Raw genomic sequence first — 21299 nt, 5'->3', positions numbered from 1 at the left:
TTTTTCGGGCTATATGGCCATGGTCTAGAGGCATTCTCTCCTTACATTTTGCCTGCATTTATAGCAAGCATCCTCAGAGGTAGTGAGGTCACTACCTCTGAGGATGCTTGCCATAGATGCAGGCGAAATGTCAGGAGAGAATGCCTCTAGACCATGGCCATATAGCCCAAAAAAACCTACAACAACCCAGTGATTCCGGCCATGAAAGCCTTCGACAATACATTGAAGTATTTAAGTCTTTCCGTTTTATTTGATCTTGGGCCTCCATCTATACTACCATACAGAATCCAGATTATCTGCTTTAAACTGGATTAAATGGCTGTGTAGACTCAATCCCCTTCTACACTGACAGATAATTCAGATTATCAAATCAGATAATCGTGGCACAGTGGGTTAAACCCTTGTGCCAGCAGGACTGAAGACCAACAGATTGCAGATTCGAATCCGGGGAGAGTGCGGATGAGCTCCCTCTGTCAGCTCCAGCTCCCCATGCAGGGAAATCAGAGAAGCCTCCAATAAGGATGGTAAAGCATCAAAATATCCAGGTGTCCCCTGGGCAACATCCTTGCAGACGGCCAATTCTCTCACACCAGAAGTGACTTGTAGTTTCTCAGTTGCTCCTGACATGGGGAAAAATCCATATTATCTGGTTTGACTGGATTATATGAGCCTACACTGCCATATAGACATGATTATCAAAGCAATAGTTATCTCTCCATGGAATCCTGGGAGTTGTAGTTTTGGGAGATGCTGTGGATGCATCTGCGCCAGGCCTTGTGACCCTCCAGGTGTTTTGGACTTTAGCTCCCAGGGTTCTTGGACATTGTCCATGCTGGCAATAGGGGATTCTGGGAGTCGGAGTCCCAAATACCTGTAGGACCACAGGTTATACAGGTCTGATCAATACTGATAACAAATGAAGTGTGACCCCACTTGAACTGCCCTGACTCCATGCAATGGGATTCTGGGAGTTGTAGTTTTGCAAGGTCTTTAGTTTTCTTTGCCATTGGAAATGCAGTCTCCTTTTCCTGCTGCCTTCCCACTTCTAAAGCATTGTGCCTTCTCAAGGGAGTCTTCTTAGTTAGGTCATCCTGGCTTCTGTAGTCTCCAGTGGTGCATCTACACTGTAATATTAATGCAGTTTTGACCCCACTTGAACCACCCTGGCTCAATAGTGTGGGATCCTGGGAGTTGTCATCTTTATCAGAGAAGGCTCAAGACCTTGCAGAACTACAGCTCCCAGGATTCCGCAACATTGAGCTGTGGCCATCAAAGTTGTGTCAGACTTCATTAATTCTGTAATGTGAATGCACCCCAAAAGAGTGTCGACCCTCCTCTTCTCTTCTCTTCTCTTCTCTTCTCCAGAGCTCCCCATCCGGGTCCGTGTCACAGGGCAGACCGGTGACTGCGAGCACCAGTTCTTAAAGAAGGTCTCCGATTGCGTTTCCCAGGACTTGATCCGTCTCAAGAAGGGTGACTCCTCTGCTCCCTTCCGATGGTCTTCTGCCCGGTGGTTTCTCGGGTGGGCACCGACATGCAGAACGCACTGGAGGGTCTCCATGGTAAGTCCAGTGCGGCTAAGCAAAACCTCTCTCCATTTTCCTCCCACATTTCCTCTTGGGATCAGTAACTGGGCACATTGGCATTGGGAGGGCGCAAAGACGAGGCAGAGAAACAGACTTGGGATGTTTGGAGCAAATGTGCCGCAAAGAATGTGATAAGGTTTGACCCGGGATACAGTGGGATTCTGCCCGGCCAATCCTGCTGTGGCCAATAGGAAGCAGTCAAGGTGTGACATTTGGGCACTAAAAGTGAGATAGGCCTCCCTCTCTCCCTTCCTTCTTTCCTCCCTCCCTCATTTTTTTCCTTCCTTCCTTCCTTTGTTCCTCCCTCCCTCCCTCCCTCCCTCCCACCCTCCTTTCCTTCCTTCCTGCCCTGCCTGCTTCTTTCTTTCTTTCTTTCTTTCTTTCTTTCTTTCTTTCTTTCTTTCTTTCTTTCTTTCTTTCTTTCTCCCTTCCCTTCCCTTCCCTTCCCTTCCCTTCCCTTTCCCTTCCCTTCCCTTCCCTTCCCTTCCTTCCCTTCCCTTCCCTTCCCTTCCCTTCCCCTTCCTTCCCTTCCCTTCCCTCCCTCCTCCTCCCTCCCCCCTCCCTCTCTTCCTTCCTTCCTTCCTTCTTTCTTCCCTCCCTCCCTCCCCTCCTTCTTTCCTTCCTCCCTTCCTTCCTTCCCTCCCTTTCTTCCTCCCTTCCTTCCTCCCTTCCTTCCTTCCTTCTTTCTTTCCTCCCTCCCCTCCTTCTTTCCTTCCTTCCTTCCTTCCTTCCTTCCTTCCTTCCTTCCTCCCTCCCCCCCTCCCTCCTCCCGCCTCCCTCCCTCCCTCCCTTCCTTCCTTCCTTCCTTCTTTCTTTCTTCCTCCCTCCCTCCCCTCCTTCTTTCCTTCCTTCCTCCCTCCCTTCCTTCCCTCCTTTCTTTCTTCCTTTCTTTCTTCCTTCCCTCCTTCCTTCCTTTCTTCCTTTCTCCTCCCTCCCTTCCTCCCTCCCTCCCTCCCTGCCTTCCTCCCTCCCCTCCTCCCTCCCTCCCTTCCTTCCTACCTTCCTTCCTTCCTTCCCTTCCTCCCTCCCTCCCCTCCTTCTTTCCTTCCTTCCTTCCTTCCTTCCTTCCTCCCTTCCTCCCTTCCTCCCTTCCTCCCTCCCCTCCTTTCCTTCTTTCCTTCCTTCCTTCCTTCCTTCCTTCCTTCCTTCCTTCCTTCCTTCCCTCCCTCCCTCCCTCCCTCCCTCCCTTCCTTCCCTCCCCTCCTTCCTTCCTTCCTTCTTTCTTTCTTTCTTTCTTTCTTTCTTTCTTTCTTTCTTTCCTCCTTCCCTCCTTCTTTCCTTCTTCCTTCTTTCCTTCCTCCCTCCCTTCCTCCTCTCCCTCCCTCCCTCCCTCCCTCCCTCCCTCCTTCCTCCCTCCCTCCCCTCCCTTCCCCCTCCCTCCCTCCTACTTTCCTTCCTTCCTCCCTCCCTCCCCTCCTTCTTTCCTTCCTTCTTCCTTCCTTCCTCCCTTCCCTCCTTCTTTCCTTCTTTCCTTCCTCCCTTCCTTCCTTCCTTCCTTCCCTCCCTCCCTCCCTCCCTCCTCCCTCCCTCCCTCCCTTCCTTCCTTCCCTCCCTCCCATCCTCCCTCCCTTCCTTCCCTCCCCTCCTTCCCTCCTTCCTTCTTTCTTTCTTTCTTTCTTTCTTTCTTTCTTTCTTTCTTTCCTCCTTCCCTCCTTCTTTCCTCCCTCTCCTCCTCCCCTTCTTTCCTTCTTTCCTTCTTTCCTTCCTCCCTCCCTCCCTCCCCTCTTTCTTTCCTTCCTCCCTCCATTCCTTCCTTCCTCCCTCCCTCCCTCCATTCACTGTACCTTAAACAAAGCTTCACTAAGATTGGTGGCTGTTTGGAAGTCCTAGGAAAGGTTTCCTCCCCAACCCCTTCATGGCCTGCCTTGTGCATCTCCTTCCAGGTGAGTCCAGGGCCATCTTGGTGATGCTGCACCACATGCCCAAGGAGAGCAACCGCTTTGTGGACACCAAGCAGCAGGCATCTCACCCAGCCGTGGTGCGCACCGTCCACACTCGCTACACGCTCGAAGACGGCCTCTACCCCCTGCCAGGTGAACAAGGAGGCTGTGGAGGATGTGGCCCAAATCTTCAGAAACGATTGCAAAGGGGTGAGGAGGATTCGGCGATCCCCTGGCATGCTTCCTGCGCTATGTGTTCTGGAGTACAATCGCATAGCGATAGCTGTCACGAGTGGCATTGTCACGAGAGTAGCAAGGTACATAGGATATGGAGGAGGAGAAGGAGTAGGAGGAGGAGGAGGCGGCAACGGCAGCAGCGGAGGAAGCGAATATTAAATACTAAAATTCTTACTACAGTTTGCTCTTGCTATCCACAAATTCTGCCATCCGTGGCTTCAAATATTTCAAATAAAAAGCAAGCCTTGATTTTGCCACGTCTGTGTACGTTGCCACTTTATATTGCATTGTCTATAATGGGACTCAAGTCTCTGCGTATTTGGGCATCCTCTGGAGCCCTGGAACCAAACTACAGCAGGTAATAGGGCCTGTGGTGTATCTAAGGCAGTGTTTCTCAACCTGGGGGTCGGGACCCCTGGGGGGGTCACAAGGGGGGTCAGAGGGGTCACCAAAGACCATCAGAAAACACAGTACTTTCTATTGTCGAAGGCTTTCATGGCTGGAATCACTAGGTTCTTGTGGGTTTTTTCGGGCTATAGGACCATGTTCTAGAGGCATTCCTCCTGACGTTTCGCCTGCATCTATGGCAAGCATCCTCAGAGGTAGTGAGGTCTGTTGGAAGTAGGAAAAATGGGTTTATATATCTGTGGAATGGCTGGGGTGGGGCAAGGAGCTCTTCCCTGCTGCAGTTAGGTGTGAATGTTTAGCTGATCACCTTCATTAGCATTTGAAGGCCTGCCTGAGCCTGGGAAAATCTGTTGCTGGGAGGTGTTAATCTATGCCTGGTTTTTTCCTCTCTGTTGTTCAGCTAAACATTCACACCTAACTGCAGCAGGGAAGAGTTGGACATCATCCGCGTACAGGTGACACCGCACCCCGAAACTCGGGATAGTCTGCACTGAGCTCTCACTCCACTGTAGATCAGGGCCACTGTTTTACTCTGCCGTTGCACAGAATGGGATTGGAGCATCCACGGATTTGGTTATTTATGGAAGCTCTCACAACTAAACTGCAGCAGATACAGAGACCCAAGTGATGCATCAGGAGGGAATGAAGGAGACCCACCTGGCCAGGTGTGTTCTTACTTGCCTGGGATCTCTGCCCATCCATAGACCCATTGCATATTTGAGGGATTGTACCTTAGGGACCGTACCTTAGGGATCGTACCTTAGGGACCGCCTCTCCTCCCATCATCGGAGGTCGTAACGACCAGCCCAACGCAACTTACTCCATATACCAGGTCCTAGAGAAGTGCACTTGGAAAGGACCAGGCGCAGGTGGGCTTTCTCTCTTTCTGCCCCTGCTTTGTGGAATTCCTTGCCGCCCTACATGAGAGCCATGCGTGACTTAGGACCTTTTACTCTCGCACTTAAGACCTGGCTTTTTACTAGAGCATTCGATCTCTGTTAATTTTTAATTTCTGTATGTATGTATTTTATCTTTTACAATTTAGCTGTAAATCGCCTGGAGCATTCTCGGATGGAGGGCAATTAATAAGTAATTAAATATGATGATGATGATGATTGTGGTACCTAATTTTCCTACTTGACAGATGCAACTGTCTTTCGGGTTGCAGAGGTCGACAACAGGCTACACAATTATTGGTTGGAAACCCACTCCAACCCGGGCTGGCTTCGAACTCATGACCTTTTGGTCAGAGTGATCTTGATTAGACCAGACCTGGAATCACACTGTGTCCAATTCGGGCACCACAACTGAAGAGAGATGTTGACTCTAAGCTGGAATGTGTCCAGAGGAGGGCGACTAAAATGATCAAGTCTGGAGAACAAGCCCTATGAGGAGCGGCTTAGGGAACTGGGCATGTTTAGTCTACAGAAAAGAAGGCTGAGAGGAGACATGATAGCCATGTATTAATATGTGAGGGGAAGTCATAGGGAGGAGGGAGCAGGCTTCCTTTCTGCTGCCCTGGAGACCAGGATGCAATGGAACAATGGCTTCAAACTACAGGAAAGGAGATTCCATCTGAACATGAGGAAGAACTTCCTGACTGTGAGTGCTGTTCAACAGTGGAACTCTCTGCCCTGGAGTGTGGAGGAGGCTCCTTCTATGGAGGCTTTTAAACAGAGGCTGGATGGCCATCTGTCAGGGGTGCTTTGAATGTGATTGTCCTGCTTCTTGGCAGAATGGGGTTGGACTGGATGGCCCATGAGGTCTCTTCCAACTCTAGGATTCTATACAATCCATTTTAAAGCAAACCAAAGCCCTCAGTGGCGCAGTGGGTTGAACCCTTGTGCTGGCAGGACTGAAGACCGACAGATCGCAGGTTCGAATCCGGGAAGAGGTGGATGAGCTTCCTCTACCAGCTCCAGCTCCTCATGCAGGGACATGAGAGAAGCCTCCCACAAGGATGATAAAATATCAAATCATCCGGGTGCCCACTGGGCAACGTCCTTGCAGACGGCCAATTCTCTCACACCAGAAGCGACTTGCAGTTTCTCAAGTCTCTCCTGACACGACAAAAAAAATTGAAGCACATCATCTAGATTTTATATAGAAGTGTCGATAGGGTCTCAGACTGGGGCCCCTTTCACACAGCTGAATAAGATCCCACATTATCTGCTTTGAGCTGGAATATATGACAGTGTAGACTCAAGACAACCCAGTTCGAAGCAGATATTCTGCCTTGATATTCTGGGTTATATGACTCTGTGGAAGAGGATTAAGTGCCCTTCCACGCAGGCATATAACCCAGAATATCCAGGCAGACAATTCACAGTATCTGCTTTGAACTGGGTTATCTGAGTCCACACTGCCATATAATCCAGTTCAATGTGGATTTTATACAGCTGTGTGGAAGGGGCCTACGACAGAAGGAAAGGGAGAAATGAAGGATGTATTGTCGAAGGCTTTCATGGCCAGAATCACTGGGTTGTTGTAGGTTTTTTATGGCCATGTTCTAGAGGCATTTTCTCCTGACGTTTCGCCTACATCTATGGCAAGCATCCTCAGAGGTAGTGAGGTCTGTTGGAACTAGGAAAAGGGTTTATATATCTGTGGAATGACCGGGGTTGGACAAAGGACTCTTGTCTGCTGGAGCTAAGTGTGAATGTTTCAACTGATCACCTTGATTAGCATTTGATGGCCTGGCAGTGCCTGGAGCAATCTTTTGTTGAGAGGTAATTAGATGTCCTTGTTTGTTTCCTCTCTGTTGTTGTGCTGTTCTAATTTTAGAGTTTTTTAATACTGGTAGCCAGATTTTGTCTAATTGCCTCCATGTTTTTAATGGCAGCTTCCAGGTCTGTCCTTCCCTCTCCTCCGCACTCTCTCGCAAAACACCAACACAGAACACATTTCAAGCACATTGGGCCTAGAATATTTTATTTCAAATTTTGGATCCGTAAAGACCCAGCAGCAAAAATAGGGCAGGCGGTGTAGGTTCAGTGTGTAAACTACAAAATGCAGGAAAACGGGGCTTTTGGGGGCGAGGCTCCAGCACGGGGCTACGACGAGAGCTTCGAGGCAAGAAGGTCGGAACGGCCAGAGGTGTTGTTATGGCTTCTCGGTCTCTCCTCGTTGTGGTCCAGGAATAGCAGCTACTCCCTGTTGGAAAGAAAGGGATGGAGTTAGAACTGTTCCCAGAAAGACAAAGGAAGACAGCAGAGTTGGAAGTGTTGTGCAGCAAGCAGATCTTAGCCACGTCCCATGCACAAGACACACAGACAAGAATAGGGATGAACAGAAAAATCATAGAATCATAGAATCAAAGAGTTGGAAGAGACCTCCTGGGCCATCCAGTCCAACCCCATTCTGCCAAGAAGCAGGAATATTGCATTCAAATCACCCCTGACAAATGGCCATCCAGCCTCTGCTTAAAAGCTTCCAAAGAAGGAGCCTCCACCACACTCCAGGGCAGAGAGTTCCACTGCTGAACGGCTCTCACAGTCAGGAAGTTCTTCCTCATGTTCAGATGGAATCTCCTCTCTTGTAGTTTGAAGCCATTGTTCCCTTGCGTCCTAGTCTCCAGGGAAGCAGAAAACAAGCTTGCTCCCTCCTCCTCCCTGTGGCTTCCTCTCACATATTTATACATGGCTATCATATCTCCTCTCAGCCTTCTCTTCTTCAGGCTAAACATGCCCAGTTCCCTAAGCCGCTCCTCATAGGGCTTGTTCTCCAGACCCTTGATCATTTTAGTTGCCCTCCTCTGGACACATTCCAGCTTGTCAATATCTCTCTTGAATTGTGGTGCCCAGAACTGGACACAATATTCCAGGTGTGGTCTAACCAAAGCAGAATAGAGGGGTAGCATTACTTCCTTAGATCTAGACACTCTGCTCCTCTTGATGCAGGCCAAAATCCCATTGGCTTTTTTTGCCGCCACATGACATTCCTGGCTCATGTTTAACTTGTTGTCCACGAGGACTCCAAGATCTTTTTCACACGTACTGCTCTCGAGCCAGGCATTGTCCCCCATTCTGTCTCTTTGCATTTCATTTTTTCTGCCAAAGTGGAGTATCTTGCATTTGTCACTGTTGAACAAATCTTTACTCTTAATTGCAGAGATGAAATGCAAAGTTGCATACAAAAACAAACAGTGCAAGAAACTTACATAGTCTTTGTAAGTAACACAAAATAAGGCCTCTTCATCTTCAGTCAAATGAGGGGTGATTTGAATGCAATATTCCTGCTTCTTGGCAGAATGGGGTTGGACTGGATGGCCCATGAGGTCCCTTCCAACTCTTTGATTCTATGATTCTATGATTCTAGGGGCAAAACATAAACCTTGAGCAAATGGCTATTCCACCATAGAATCCTAGAGTTGGAAGAGACCTCCTGGGCTATCATCCAGTCCAACCCCATTCTGCCAAGAAGCAAGAATATTGCATTCAAATCACCTCCAACAGATGGCCATCCAGCCTCTGGCCCGGCCATAGGTTTTAAAACGTTTGTGTGTTATTGCCTATATGTGAGTTATATTCACTGTATTGATTTATTTGCTTACTGTTTTGTTGTTTTATTGATGTGTTGTTGGGCTTGGCCTCATGTAAGCCACCCCGAGTCCCAATTGGGGAGATGGTGGCGGGGTATAAATAAAGTATTATTATTATTATTATTATTATTATTATTATTATTACGTCCCCTCTCATCCTTCTCTTCTTCAGGCTAAACATGCCCAGCTCTTTAAGCTGCTCCTCATAGGGCTTGTTCTCCAGACCCTTGATCATTTGAGTCGCCCTCCTCTGGACACATTCCAGCTTAGAGTCAATATCTCTCTTGAATTGTGGTGCCCAGAATTGGACACAATATTCCAGGTGTGGTCTAACCAAAGCAGAATAGTGCATAGAGTCATAGAGTCAAAGAGTTGGAAGAGACCTGATGAGCCATCCAGTCCAACCCCATTCCGCCAAGAAGTAGGAATATTGCATTCAAATCACCCCTGACAGATGGCCATCCAGCCTCTGTTTAAAAGCTTCCAAAGAAGGAGCCTCCACCACACTCCCTCCGGGGCAGAGAGTTCCACTGCTGAACGGCTTTCACAGTCAGGAAGTTCTTTCTCATGTTCAGATGGAATTTTCTTTCTTGTAAAGTTTGAAGCCATGGCTCCCTTGCGTCCTAGTCTCCAGGGAAGCAAAAAACAAGCTTGCTCCCTCCTCCCTATTACTTCCTCTCACATATTTATACATAGCTATCATATCTCCTCTCAGCCTCCTCCTCTTCAAGCTAAACATGCCCAGCTCCTTAAGCCGCTCCTCATAGGGCTTGTTCTCCAGATCCTTGGATCATTTTAGTCGCCCTCCTCTGGACACATTCCATAGCCTTCTTTAGAGCAGCATAACAGCTTCTCTCCAACCTGCTTCTCAGAGAATAGATCTCCTCAGAGAAAAAGCTGTCCAGAACTGTATTCTAAAAACCCATATAGTTATTCCCTGTCAGGTGTGGTCCAAGATTGCTGGTTGACCTACATTACCAGCTGCACATCATAATTGAGTCGCCGATAAGCTGAGAAAGGCGGTGTACAAACATAGTAAATTAAAATAAATAAATAATTACCATCATAAGGTTTTCTTCAACACACACACACTTGACCCTGCTACAACTTACTGTAACAGGAAGGGACCTCCAAAGTCCATCCAGAGTGGCCCCCTTCTGCCAGGCAGGAAGACCGACTACAAGTACTTTCAATGGCTGGCCATCCAGCCTCTGCTTAAAAACCCAGGACTGGACACAAAGAGGTCTGGCCAACACAAAACAGAGCCGGACTATGACTTCACTTGATGAACCCTATGTGCAATCCATGGTTCTAAAGTACTCACAAAACTAAAGTTCTGGTGGTGAAAACTAGGGGGCGCTGGTGCTTTGCTTTACAGTGTTGCTAAAGTTCTGGTGGTGAAAATTTCAGAACTCTAACACAACTTTCAAAATTTCATTATTATTTCATTATTGGAGATTTTTACGACATAACCTATTAGGAACTGCCATTTATAACGAAATTTTGGAAGTTGTTTTAGAGTTCTGAAATTTTCACCACCAGAACTTTAGCAACACTGTAAAAGCAAAGCACCAGCGCCCCCTAGTTTTCACCACCAGGACTCTGGTTGCTTCTGGATCGAGAGAATCAGCCGTCTATGAAGACGTTGCCCAGAGGACGCCGGATATCTTGCAATCCTGCGAGGAGGCTTCTCTCATGTCCCCCAGAGACATCCCCAGCTCATCCCCTGTTTGGGTATCAGCCAGCACGCCAATGACTTAAATCTAGAAATAGTTTTCTAAGATCTACAGAGACACTCTGGAACACCTCAGCAAGCGAGAGTCCAAAAGTGGCAGGCTCAAACCCAGAACCTTAACCAATGGCTGATACCAAATGAGAGACTTCCCCCTGGGCACACAGAAGACTGGGCGACTTGGAAGGCGCTGAGCAGACTGCGCTCTGGTACCACAAGATGCAGAGCCAACCTTCAGAAATGGGGCTACAAAGTGGAATCCTCGACATGCGAGTGTGGAGAGGAGCAAACCACTGACCACCTGTTGCAATGCAACCTGAGCCCTGCCACATGCACCATGGAGGACCTTCTTGCAGCAACACCAGAAGCACTCCAAGTGGCCAGATACTGGTCAAAGGACAGTTAATCAGCTACCAAACTCACAAATTTTGTAATCTGCTTGTTTGCTTTGTTCTGTTAGAAATGTAATATAATTTGACTGGTTGTTCTGACACAACAAATAAAATAAACCACCAGGACTTTAGTTTTGTAAGTACTTTAGAACCATGGATTGCACATGCCTACTGGATAGCCCCATTGGCCCGGAGTCTTTTGATCCCGCTTACACTTCATTGTCCTTGAATCCGCGCAGGACCTCCCCGGCCACCAGCTCCATGAAGCGAGGGTCTTCCAGAGGCACATCTCCAGGGACGCTCACGGTCTGAGGCTCCGAGTCAAACACCTGGAGGGTCACCTGAGTGTCGGCCAGTTCAGAAGGGCCCTCTGGTGTGGCAGGTTTGGAGATCACCTGGGAAAAGAGAAAGAAGGAAATGCAAAACACATCCAGGCACTGCCTCTCCTACATGTGGCGAACATGTGAAAAAGCAAAACCAGATGGGCCAAAACTAACAAGATGAAGTTCAAGAGGGACAAATGCAAGAGACTCCACTTAGGCAGAAAAAAAGGAAATAATGTATTTTTTTGTTTTTTGGCTTTTTACATCTCTTCTGCTGTGTCTTTCTGTGTTTTTATGAGTGATGGTCACTCGTCGGCCTGACCGTAGTATTGTGTCCAAATTTGGTGCCAACTTGTCCAGTGGCTTTTGAGTTCTGTTAATCCCACAAACAAACATTACATTTTTATTTATACAGCTATCTGGCTGGAGTTACACTTACACTTACAGGATATATATGTTTTTAATTATTTTTATATGGTTTTTATAATGTGTGCTAAATGTTTTATATTTTATATGGTTTTTGAGCACAATTCAAAGTGCTGGTTTTGACCTATAAAACTCTTTACGGCTCTGGCCCAGCATACCTGTCCGAACGTATCTCCTTCTATGTCCCACCTCGGAGTTTAAGATCTTCTGGGGAGGCCCTGCTCTCGGCCCCACCTCTATCACAAGTGAGACTGGTGGGGACGAGGGACAGGGCCTTCTCAGTGGTGGCCCCTCGCCTGTGGAATTCACTCCCCGGGGAAATCAGGTCGTCAACATCCCTCCTCTCCTTTAGAAGGAAGCTAAAGACATGGATATGGGACCAGGCATTTGGGTAACCTGACAGATCAAAAAGGTAATGATGACTAGAGTTGGAAAGGACTATGGAAATGCTAAATGGATTGACGGATTTTAGAACTTGATGAACGCGGGCTATAGAGCAGTTTTAGTTGATTTTGTATTAATTGTATGTTTTTAACTATTGTGTTTTTGTTATTGCATTTTATTGTAATTGTGGGCATCGAATTGTGCCGGATGTAAGCCGCCTTGAGTCCCCCCTAGGGGGTGAGAACGGCGGGGTAGAAATGTCCGAAATAAATAAATAAATATTTTTTCAATGGTTTTATAATGTGTGCTAAATGTTTTTAGTTGTGTTTTATGACTGTTGTGGCATCAAATTGCTACCAATTTGTAAGCTGCCTTGAGTTGCCTTTGGGCTGAGAAAGTCGGCACAGAAATACTGTAAATAATAAATAAATATGCCTGTTCCAGCTTACATACAAATTCAACTTAAGAACAAGACTACAGAACTTATTGTATTCGTAACATGGGGAGAGGACTCTTCGGCCTTGGGAGTTCTCAAAACAATAGTTGCAAGGCAATGTTTTAGGAACAATACTCCAGAGGACAGGAGCAGGATTCAAAATGATCTTGACAGATTAGAGAGATGAATGGCCAAAACTAACAAAATGAAGTTCAACAGTGACAAATGCAAGATACTCCACTTAGGCAGGAAAAAAGGAAATGCAAAGAGACAGAATGGGGGACAATGCCTGGCTCAAGAACAGTACCTGTGAAAATGATCTTGGAGTCCTCGTGGACAACAATGTGATGTGGTGGCAAAAAAAGCCAATGGGATTTTGGCCTGCATCAAGAGGAGCATAGTGTCTAGATCTAGGGAAGTAATGCTCCCCATGCTCTATTCTGCTCTGGTTAGACCACTTTACCTGGAATATTGTGTCCAATTCTGGGCACCACAATTCAAGAGAGATGTTAACAAGCTGGAATGTGTCCAGAGGAGGGCGACTCAAATGATCAAGGGTCTGGAGAACAAGCCCTATGAAGAGCGGCTTAAGGAGCTGGGCATGTTTAGCCTGAAGAAGAGAAGGCTGAGAGGAGATATGATAGCCATGTATAAATATGTGAGAAGAAGCCACAGGGAGGAGGAGGGAGCAAGCTTGTTTTCTGCTTCCCTGGAGACTAGGACGCAATGGAACAATGGCTTCAAACGACAAGAAAGGAGATTCCATCTGAACATGAGGAAGAACTTCCTGACTGTGTGAGCCGTTCAGCAGTGGAACTCTCTGCCCCAGAGTGTGGTGGAGGCTCCTTCTTTGGAAGCTTTCAAACAGAGGCTGGATGGCCATCTGTCAGGGGTGATTTGAATGCAATTTTCCTGCTTCTTGGCAGAATGGGGTTGGACTGGATGGCCCTGGAGGTCTCTTCCAACTCTTTGATTCTATGTTCCTGCATGGCAGAAGTGGATTGGACTAGATGGCCCCTGGGACCCCTTTCTAATCCCAAATAAGACACAAGCCAATGAGTTAAAAGGACAAGGAAAGTGGCCATTAGGAAGAACCGGTTTAGACTGTTAAGAATGAACTACTTGGGAGGTTGGTGGGCTCTTCTGCCTTGGATGGCACTGTCTCAGGAAAGGTATCAGGAAAGGGGTCAGACTAGATGGCCCTTGGGGGTCCCTTCTCCCGACCCCATAATTAATTGCATGGAGCACGCACCGTGATGACCTTGAGGGGCTTGTCCTGGTGGCGGGTGGCGTTGGCCAGGCGGGAGACCCATCCGAACTGCTGGTTGAGTCGGTCCAGGAGGGCCGTGGTGTTGAGCATCTCCTCCTGGAAGGTCTTCAGGAGCCCCTCGTAGCGCTGGGTGAAGCGCTCCGCCAGGCGTACGGCGTCCTCAAAGCGCTCCCGCAGCTGGCTCTGCTCGGGGTCCGTCTGGGAGCAATCTGGGGAGAGGGGGCCCCCAAGAACACATTGAAAACCAGTCAAGCAATTCAGCAACCACCCCTATTGTCTGTGGGTAACAAACTAGGGCTAGACAAGGGGTGGCATTGGAACTTGATGACAACTCTGGAGGCACACAGCCTATCTCCCAAACCAGGCCTGGGCCAACTTTGGCCCTCCAGGTGTTTTGGACTTCAGCTCCCACAATTCCTAACAGCCTACCGGCTGTTAGGAATTGTGGGAGCTGAAGTCCAAAACACCGGGAGGGCCAAAGTTGGCCCAGGCCTATTATGCACATTTTGCACAATGCCATGACTCACCCACTTCCAAGATGGCCTTGCACTTCTCGCAGCGCTCCTTCATTTTCAGGCAGCCGGCAGAGTTGCGTCGGATCTCGCGGCACACCATGCGGTCATTGCCGGGACTGGCAGTACCTGCCCAGAGGGAGAAGCCAAGGCTTTGGTCACTCTCACGTCCAGCTCCCATAACGGTGGCCCTTTCATGCTGCCCTCACCCCAAAAGGGACCCAAGTTTGCACTTTCTACTCTCAACTGCAAATCCCAGAATCCCATAGGATGCCACTGTGGCTCTTAAGCAGCATCACAGCACTTGCGCTGTATTCTGGGAAAGGACTGCAACCCTACAAGTCCTAACCAGATGGATAATAGAAATCGTATTTGAAGACAGCTCTGTCACCCTTCTCTTACACACATCTATCTATCTATCTATCTATCCATCCATTCATCCATCTATCTATTTACAGTATTTCTATTCCGCCCTTCTCACCCTGCAGGGGACTCAGGGCAGATTACAATGTACATATACATGGCCAACATTCAATGCCATAGGCACACAACATATATAGACAGACACACAAAGGCTATTTAACTTTCCAGTTTTCATGCTGGTATTCTGGCCACTAGGGGAGCTGTCGCTTCACCGTCCATTTGAGACACTGATGGAGTACTTCCTCATTCTTTGCTTGCTTGCTGGAGATTTTATGGCATCGTAAATTAGTTAAATTAGCCTCCCCACATAAGCGGTATCAAAATTTCCTACTTGATAGATGCAACTGTCTTTTGGGCTGCAAAGGTCGATAGCAAGCTACACACAATGGTTGGAAGCTCACTCCGACCCAGGCTGGCTTGGAACTCATGACCTTTTGGTCAGTAGTGATCTTAATGCAGCTGACTCCCAGCCAGCTGTGCCATAGTCCTGGTGCTATCTATCTATTTATCGTCCCCCTCTTCTATAGAGCTAGTTAACTATCACCATATCTCTCTCTCTCTCTATCTATCTATCTATCTATCTATCTATCTATCTATCTATCTACAGGAAGCAGAAACCGGATTTAATGTGGATTCATTCTCTAGTGTGATGAAGTATTTGGTCGAGCCAGGGCTTAAATTAAGTGATGTTTACTTGGTGTCTCCAGAGCAGACAATGTTGTCATAGAGTCAGGTCCCTTTTTCAGCTCTAAACCTAACGAGTCATGTTTTCCTATGTTCCTGAAAGAGTTTTGCCATAGAAAAGTTCCTGTTTTCATGTTTATGCATGTATACCTATGATCTTGACTTCCTTGACTTCAAGTACCTTGCTATTTTGAACCATTGTTCTTTTGTATATGGGCTGTTGGCTATTTTATAGCACCTTTTCTACTGCTCTTTGAGAAGCTGGAATGTGTCCAGAGGAGGGCGACTCAAATGATCAAAGGTCTGGAGAACAAGCCCTATGAGGAGCGGCTTAAGGAGCTGGGCATGTTTAGCTTGAAGAAGAGAAGGCTGAGAGGAGACGTGATAGCCATGTATAAATATGTGAGAGGAAGCCACAGGGAGGAGGGAGCAAGCTTCCTTTCTGCTTCCCTGGAGACTAGGATGCGGAACAATGGCTTCAAACTGCAAGAGAGGAGATTCCATCTGAACATGAGGAAGAACTTCCTGACTGGGTTGTTGTAGGACTTTTCAGGCTATATGGCCATGGTCTAGAGCAATGATGGGCAACCTTTTGAGTTTGGTGTCAATACTCGCCAAAAAACCGAGCATAACTCGAGTGGGGTGTCACTTCAAGAAAAACCCATAATTTCATGATATTTATAGTTTAATAACAAAAATATATTATTGTAATATATAACTGTATTTAATAAACCAAAAACTAATTATTTAAGTTACCTGCTTTTTCTATAATGCCATATATCTCGGCATTATAGAAAAATGCTGGTGCAGGAGCCAAGGATGAAATGTCCTTCTTGGGATTTGGCCCCATCTTATCTGTATGCGTCCGCATGCGGCTGTGTGTCATCGAAAATGGCTATGCGTGTCAGTGCTGAAACACGTGTCATAGGTTCGCCATCATGGGTCTAGAGGCATCCTCTCCTGACGTTTCGCCTGCATCTATGGCAAGTATCCTCAGAGGAAGTGAGGTGATGCAGGCGAAACGTCAGGAGAGAATGCCTCTAGATGTAGGCAAAACGTCAGGAGAGAATGCCTCTAGACCATGGCCATATAGCCTGAAAAAACCTACAACAACCTAGTGATTCTGGCCATGAAAGCCTTCGACAATACATTGAACTTCCTGACTGTGAGAGCCGTTCAGCAGTGGAACTCTCTGCCCTGGAGTGTGGTGGAGGCTCCTTCTTTGGAATCTTTTAAACAGAGGCTGCATGGCCATCTGTCAGGGGTGATTTGAATGCAATATTCTTGCTTCTTGGCAGAATGGGGTTGGACTGGATGGCCCAGGAGGTCTCTTCCATCTATGATTCTATGAAATGCTCTTTTCTCCCTTTTGCACATGCTTTTCTTAATAAGCCACTACAGTGAGAACACCTGGAATATTGTGTCCAATTCTGGGCACCACAATTCAAGAGAGATATTGACAAGATGGAATGTGTCCAGAGGAGGGCGACTAAAATGATCAAGGGTCTGCAGAACAAGCCCTATGAGGAGTGGCTTGGGGAGCTGGGCATGTTTAGCCTGAAGAATAGAAGGCTGAGATGAGACAGGATAGCCATGTATAAATATGTGAGAGGAAGTCACAGGGAGGAGGAGGGAGCAAGCTTGTTTTCTGCTTCCCTGGAGACTAGGACGCAAGGGAACAATGGCTTCAAACTTTAAGAGATTCCATCTGAACATGAGGAAGAACTTCCTGACTGTGAGAGCCGTTCAGCAGTGGAACTCTCTGCCCCGGAGTGTGGTGGAGGCTCCTTCTTTGGAAGCTTTTAAGCAGAGGCTGGATGGCCATCTGTCAGGGGTGATTTGAATGCAATATTCCTCCTTCTTGGCAGAATGGGGTTGGACTGGATGGCCCAGGAGGTCTCTTCCAACTCTAGGATTCTATGAAATGTTCTTTTCTCCCTTTTGCACATGCTTTTCTTAATAAGCTGCTGCAGTGAGAACGAATGGGCTCTGGTGTGGTGCTGGGTGAAAAGGTGACTCAAGGCTAGAATCACAGAATCCTAGAATCAAAGAGTTGGAAGAGACCTCATGGGCCATCCAGTCCAACCCCATTCTGCCAAGAAGCAGGAATATTGCATTCAAAGCACCCCTGACAGATGGCCATCCAGCCCCTGTTTAAAAGCTTCCAAAGAAGGAGCCTCCACCACACTCCGGGGCAGAGAGTTCCACTGCTGAACAGTTCTCACAGTCAGGAAGTTCTTCCTCATGTTCAGATGGAATCTCCTCTCTTGTAGTTTGAAGCCATTGTTCCCTTGCGTCCTAGTCTCCAGGGAAGCAGAAAACAAGCTTGCTCCCTCCTCCTTCCTGTGGCTTCCTCTCACATATTTATTATATATGGCCCTCATCATATCTGCTCTCAGCCTTCTCTTCTTCAGGCTAAACATGCCCAGCTCCTTAAGCCGCTCCTCATAGGGCTTGTTCTCCAGACCCTTGATCATTTTAGTCGCCCTCCTCTGGACACATTCCAGCTTGTCAATATCTCTCTTGAGTTGTGGTGCCCAGAATTGGACACAATATTCCAGGTGTGGTCTAACCAAAGCAGAATAGAGCATGGGGAGCATGACTTCCCTAGAGTGCAACATCGACTCACTCACCTGCAGGGAAGCCACCCAGGTAGGGAGCCATGCTGGGCCCCACCCACTGCCCGTCCCGCTCCATAGCCTTCTGGGCCCCCTCGAAGAGGCGCTGGGTCATATCGTAGAAGGGCTGGAAGAACTGCCGGAAGTCGTGGTGGGGCCGCAGCAGAGGGGCTGGGAAGAGCGGGGAGGCGGCGAGAGCAGGATGCGTGCTGCGAGCCAGGCGAGAGGGAATGCGCATGCCGCGCAGGGGGGCCCAGGACTCCCAGAAGCCTCCAAACGGGGCGGCAAAGAAGGGGGCCAGCTTGTGGTAGGCCTGGGAGCTCTCCTGGAAGAGGTCATCCACGCCGCCCTCCACCTGGCTGAAGCGCTCCTCCAGGTCCTCCAGGCGCCGGCCCTGCTCCTCCCCGACCTCCAGCAAGGAGTCCACGCGCTCCCCGTTCACCCAGACCGAGAAGGGCGAGGAGTGGTTCAGGAAGTCCTCCAGCTGGAGCCAAAAGAGAAACAAGGAGGGGAAGAATACAAATAATAAGGATTAAAGAGAAGAGGGACAGGACTCACCCTCCACTCTGCTTCCGCTCTCTGGCTTAAGTGGACCATACGGATTTGGAAAGAGGTCTAAGCTAGAAGGAGGGGTTCAAAAAGTCATCTGGCTGAAGGAAGAGAAATGAGGAGGAGAAGGACACAGAGAATGAGGAGGAAAAGAATGGGACAAAGGAGGAAAAGAAAAGGAGAAAGAGAATGAGAATAAGACATAGGAGCAGAAGTGGACAAAGAGGGGAATGGGACAAAGGAGGAAGAGAATGAGATAAAGGAGAAGAGAAGAAGATAAAGAGAATTGGACAAAATAGAAGAGGAAGAGAAGGAAGAGAATGGGACAAAGGAGAAGAAGAAAAGAAAGAGAAGAGAATGAGACAAAGGAGAAGAGGAGGACAAAGAGGAGAATGGGACAAAGAAGAAGAAGAGAAGGAAGAGAATGGGATGAAGGAGGAGAAAAAAAGGAGAAAGAAGAGAAAGAGACAAAGGAGAGGAGAAGGAAGAGAATGAGATAAAGGAGAAGGAGAGGAAGAGAATTGGACAAAGAAGAAGAGGAGAAGGAGGAAGAGAAAGAAGAGTATTGGACAAAGGAGGAGGAAGAGAATAGGACATAGGAGAAGAAGAGGAGAAAGGAAGAGAATGAGACAAACGAGAAGAGGAAGAGGAGGACAAAGAGGAGTATGGGACAAAGGAGAAGAAGAGGAGGAACAGAATGGGACGAAGGAGGAGGAGGAGAATAAGAAAAGGAGAAAGAAGAGACAAAGGAGTAAAGGAGAGGAGAAGGAAGAGAATTAGAGAAAGGAGAAGGAGAGGAAGAGAATTGGACAAAGAAGAAGAGGAGAAGGAGGAAGAGAAAGAAGAGAATTGGACAAAGGAGTAGAGGAGGAGGAGAATGGGACAAAGGAGAAGAAGAGAAGAGGAAGAGAATGAGACAAAGGAGGAGAGGAAGAGCAGGACAAAGAGGAGAATGGGACAAAGGAGAAGAGGAGGAAGAGGAAGAGGATGAGACAAAGGAGGAGAGGAAGAGGAGTATGGGACAAAGGGGAAGAAGAGGAGGAAGAAAATAATGGAACAAAGGAGTAAAGGAGAGGAGGAGGAAGAGAATGAGATAATGGAGGAGGAGAAGTGGAAGATAATTGCACAAAGGATAAGAGGAGGAAGAAAAAGAAGAGAATGGGACAAAGGAGGAAAAAGAGAGGAGGAAGAGACAAAGGAGAAGAAGGGATGAGGAGGTGGAGAAAGAGGAAGAAGAGGAGAAGAAAAGGAGGAGGAAGAGAGGATGAAGGAAAAGGAAAAAGGATGAGAAGGAGATGAAGGAGAAGACAAGCAGGAGGAACTAGAATTATTACTACTACTACTACTACTACTACTACTACTACTACTACAGGTTTCACCCTCCACTCTGCTCTGCTTCCACCTTCTGGCTTACGGAGAATGCCTTGATTTAGAACAGGTGTAAACTAGGTATATTAGAATTTGAGGGATATCAATGAGGGCCAAAGGCTTTGGTTGGTTGCCACTTAGTGCCAAAAACAAAAGCAGTGTTGGTGCCAATGCAGAGAAGGCCCTGCTCCCACGCTGGCACACAATATAATGAGATCACTGTTGTGGCACACAAAAGCGATTCCCCAGCCAACCTCACTCGTCAGACAGCTATCTTATTGCACATAAGACTCAGAGGTTTCTTGTTAGGTTCGTGCGACACATAATTTGTAAAGCAACCCAAGGTTTCGCAGACCCATCCAGGAGAAGAAGGGGATGATGGGTCCTCCAATGCATTCACTCACCTGCCGTCCGACCAACCCAGCGCCACTGTGGCAGGTGCGCGTGTAGAAGCGCATGCAGGTCTGCTTGAGGCAGGGCTTGCATTCCTCCCAAAGGGCCAGCATAGTCTCGTTGCACACCTCCTTCTCGTTCAGCTGCTTCTCCGCATCCTTCGCCAGGAGCAACGCCTCCTACAAGGGCAGAGAAAGCCATACATCCCATTAGCCATTTTCCCCAAAAGCTGGGAGGGGGTGGTTGGCTTCTATGTCAATGCAATACAACTATTATTTATGAATTACTCACCTTTTCTTGCAGTTAAAGGTGGGGTACAAGGTTAAAATAATATTTATAATATATAATATTTACACACACACATTTAAAGATATTTGTATATTGGGTACCATATTTACATATATGTGTGTGTAGCATAGAAACAAATATGTAAACATGCAAACTGTGTATGTAAAGGAATGTATGATATATGTGCTTGCATACAATCTCTTTTTCTGCATAATATAGTAAATAATAGATATCTGTAGCTATCTATCTACATTTATGCTCCTTTGTGGATGTAAATAGAGAGCTATAGATAGATATATTATAAATGGATACACACACACACACATATACTTTGTAACAATTTGTGTGTGTGTTTGTGTGTATAATTGTGATATTTGTAACTAGGACAATGATAATAACAATATAACAACTTTATTAACATTATTATTATTGCAATTGTTGTTGTTATTATTATTATTACTATTACTATTATTTGAAACACAACAAGATGAGTTCACAGCAGATTCTCTACTGGCTCTTGTATTGGACTAGATGTCAGACACTTCTCAAGTGTCTAGGACTGTGTGATGTATCAGCAAATAATGTGTGTAGATCCCAGTAAAGCTGGCAGATGGTAATCTTGTCAGCGCCGATTGTGCTTAAGTGCAGGCCAAGGTCTTTAGGCACTGCACCCAGTGTGCCCATCATCACTGGGATCCCCTTGACTGGCTTGTGCCAGAGTCTTTGCAGTTTGATCTTTAAATCCTTATATCGTGTCAGCTTTTCCAGTTGTTTCTCTTCAATCCTGCTGCCTCCGGGAATTGCAACATCAACAATCCATACTTGGTTTTTTAACACAATCGTGAGGTCA

The 21299-nt window shown here is 47.3% G+C and overlaps 1 protein-coding gene across 1 annotated transcript in view; it reads right to left on the bottom strand.

Annotated features, from left to right (window-relative positions):
- Positions 1–7025: 7025 nt before the first annotated feature.
- Positions 7026–21299, bottom strand: part of CLU (clusterin) — a 38703-nt gene continuing 24429 nt past the window's right edge. Inside the window, exons 4-9 of the mRNA XM_067471513.1 lie at positions 20173–20340; positions 17867–18335; positions 14142–14255; positions 13597–13823; positions 10989–11170; positions 7026–7264 (exon numbers count right to left, since the gene is read on the bottom strand). Of these exons, the coding sequence (XP_067327614.1) occupies positions 7258–7264; positions 10989–11170; positions 13597–13823; positions 14142–14255; positions 17867–18335; positions 20173–20340 (1167 nt within the window). The 3' untranslated portion in view covers positions 7026–7257. The remainder of the gene's footprint in view (positions 7265–10988; positions 11171–13596; positions 13824–14141; positions 14256–17866; positions 18336–20172; positions 20341–21299) is intronic.

Source organism: Anolis sagrei, chromosome 1 (genome assembly GCF_037176765.1).
Source record: "Anolis sagrei isolate rAnoSag1 chromosome 1, rAnoSag1.mat, whole genome shotgun sequence".
NCBI classification, from domain to species: domain Eukaryota; kingdom Metazoa; phylum Chordata; class Lepidosauria; order Squamata; family Dactyloidae; genus Anolis; species Anolis sagrei.
This window is presented reverse-complemented; position numbering and strand designations above follow the sequence as displayed.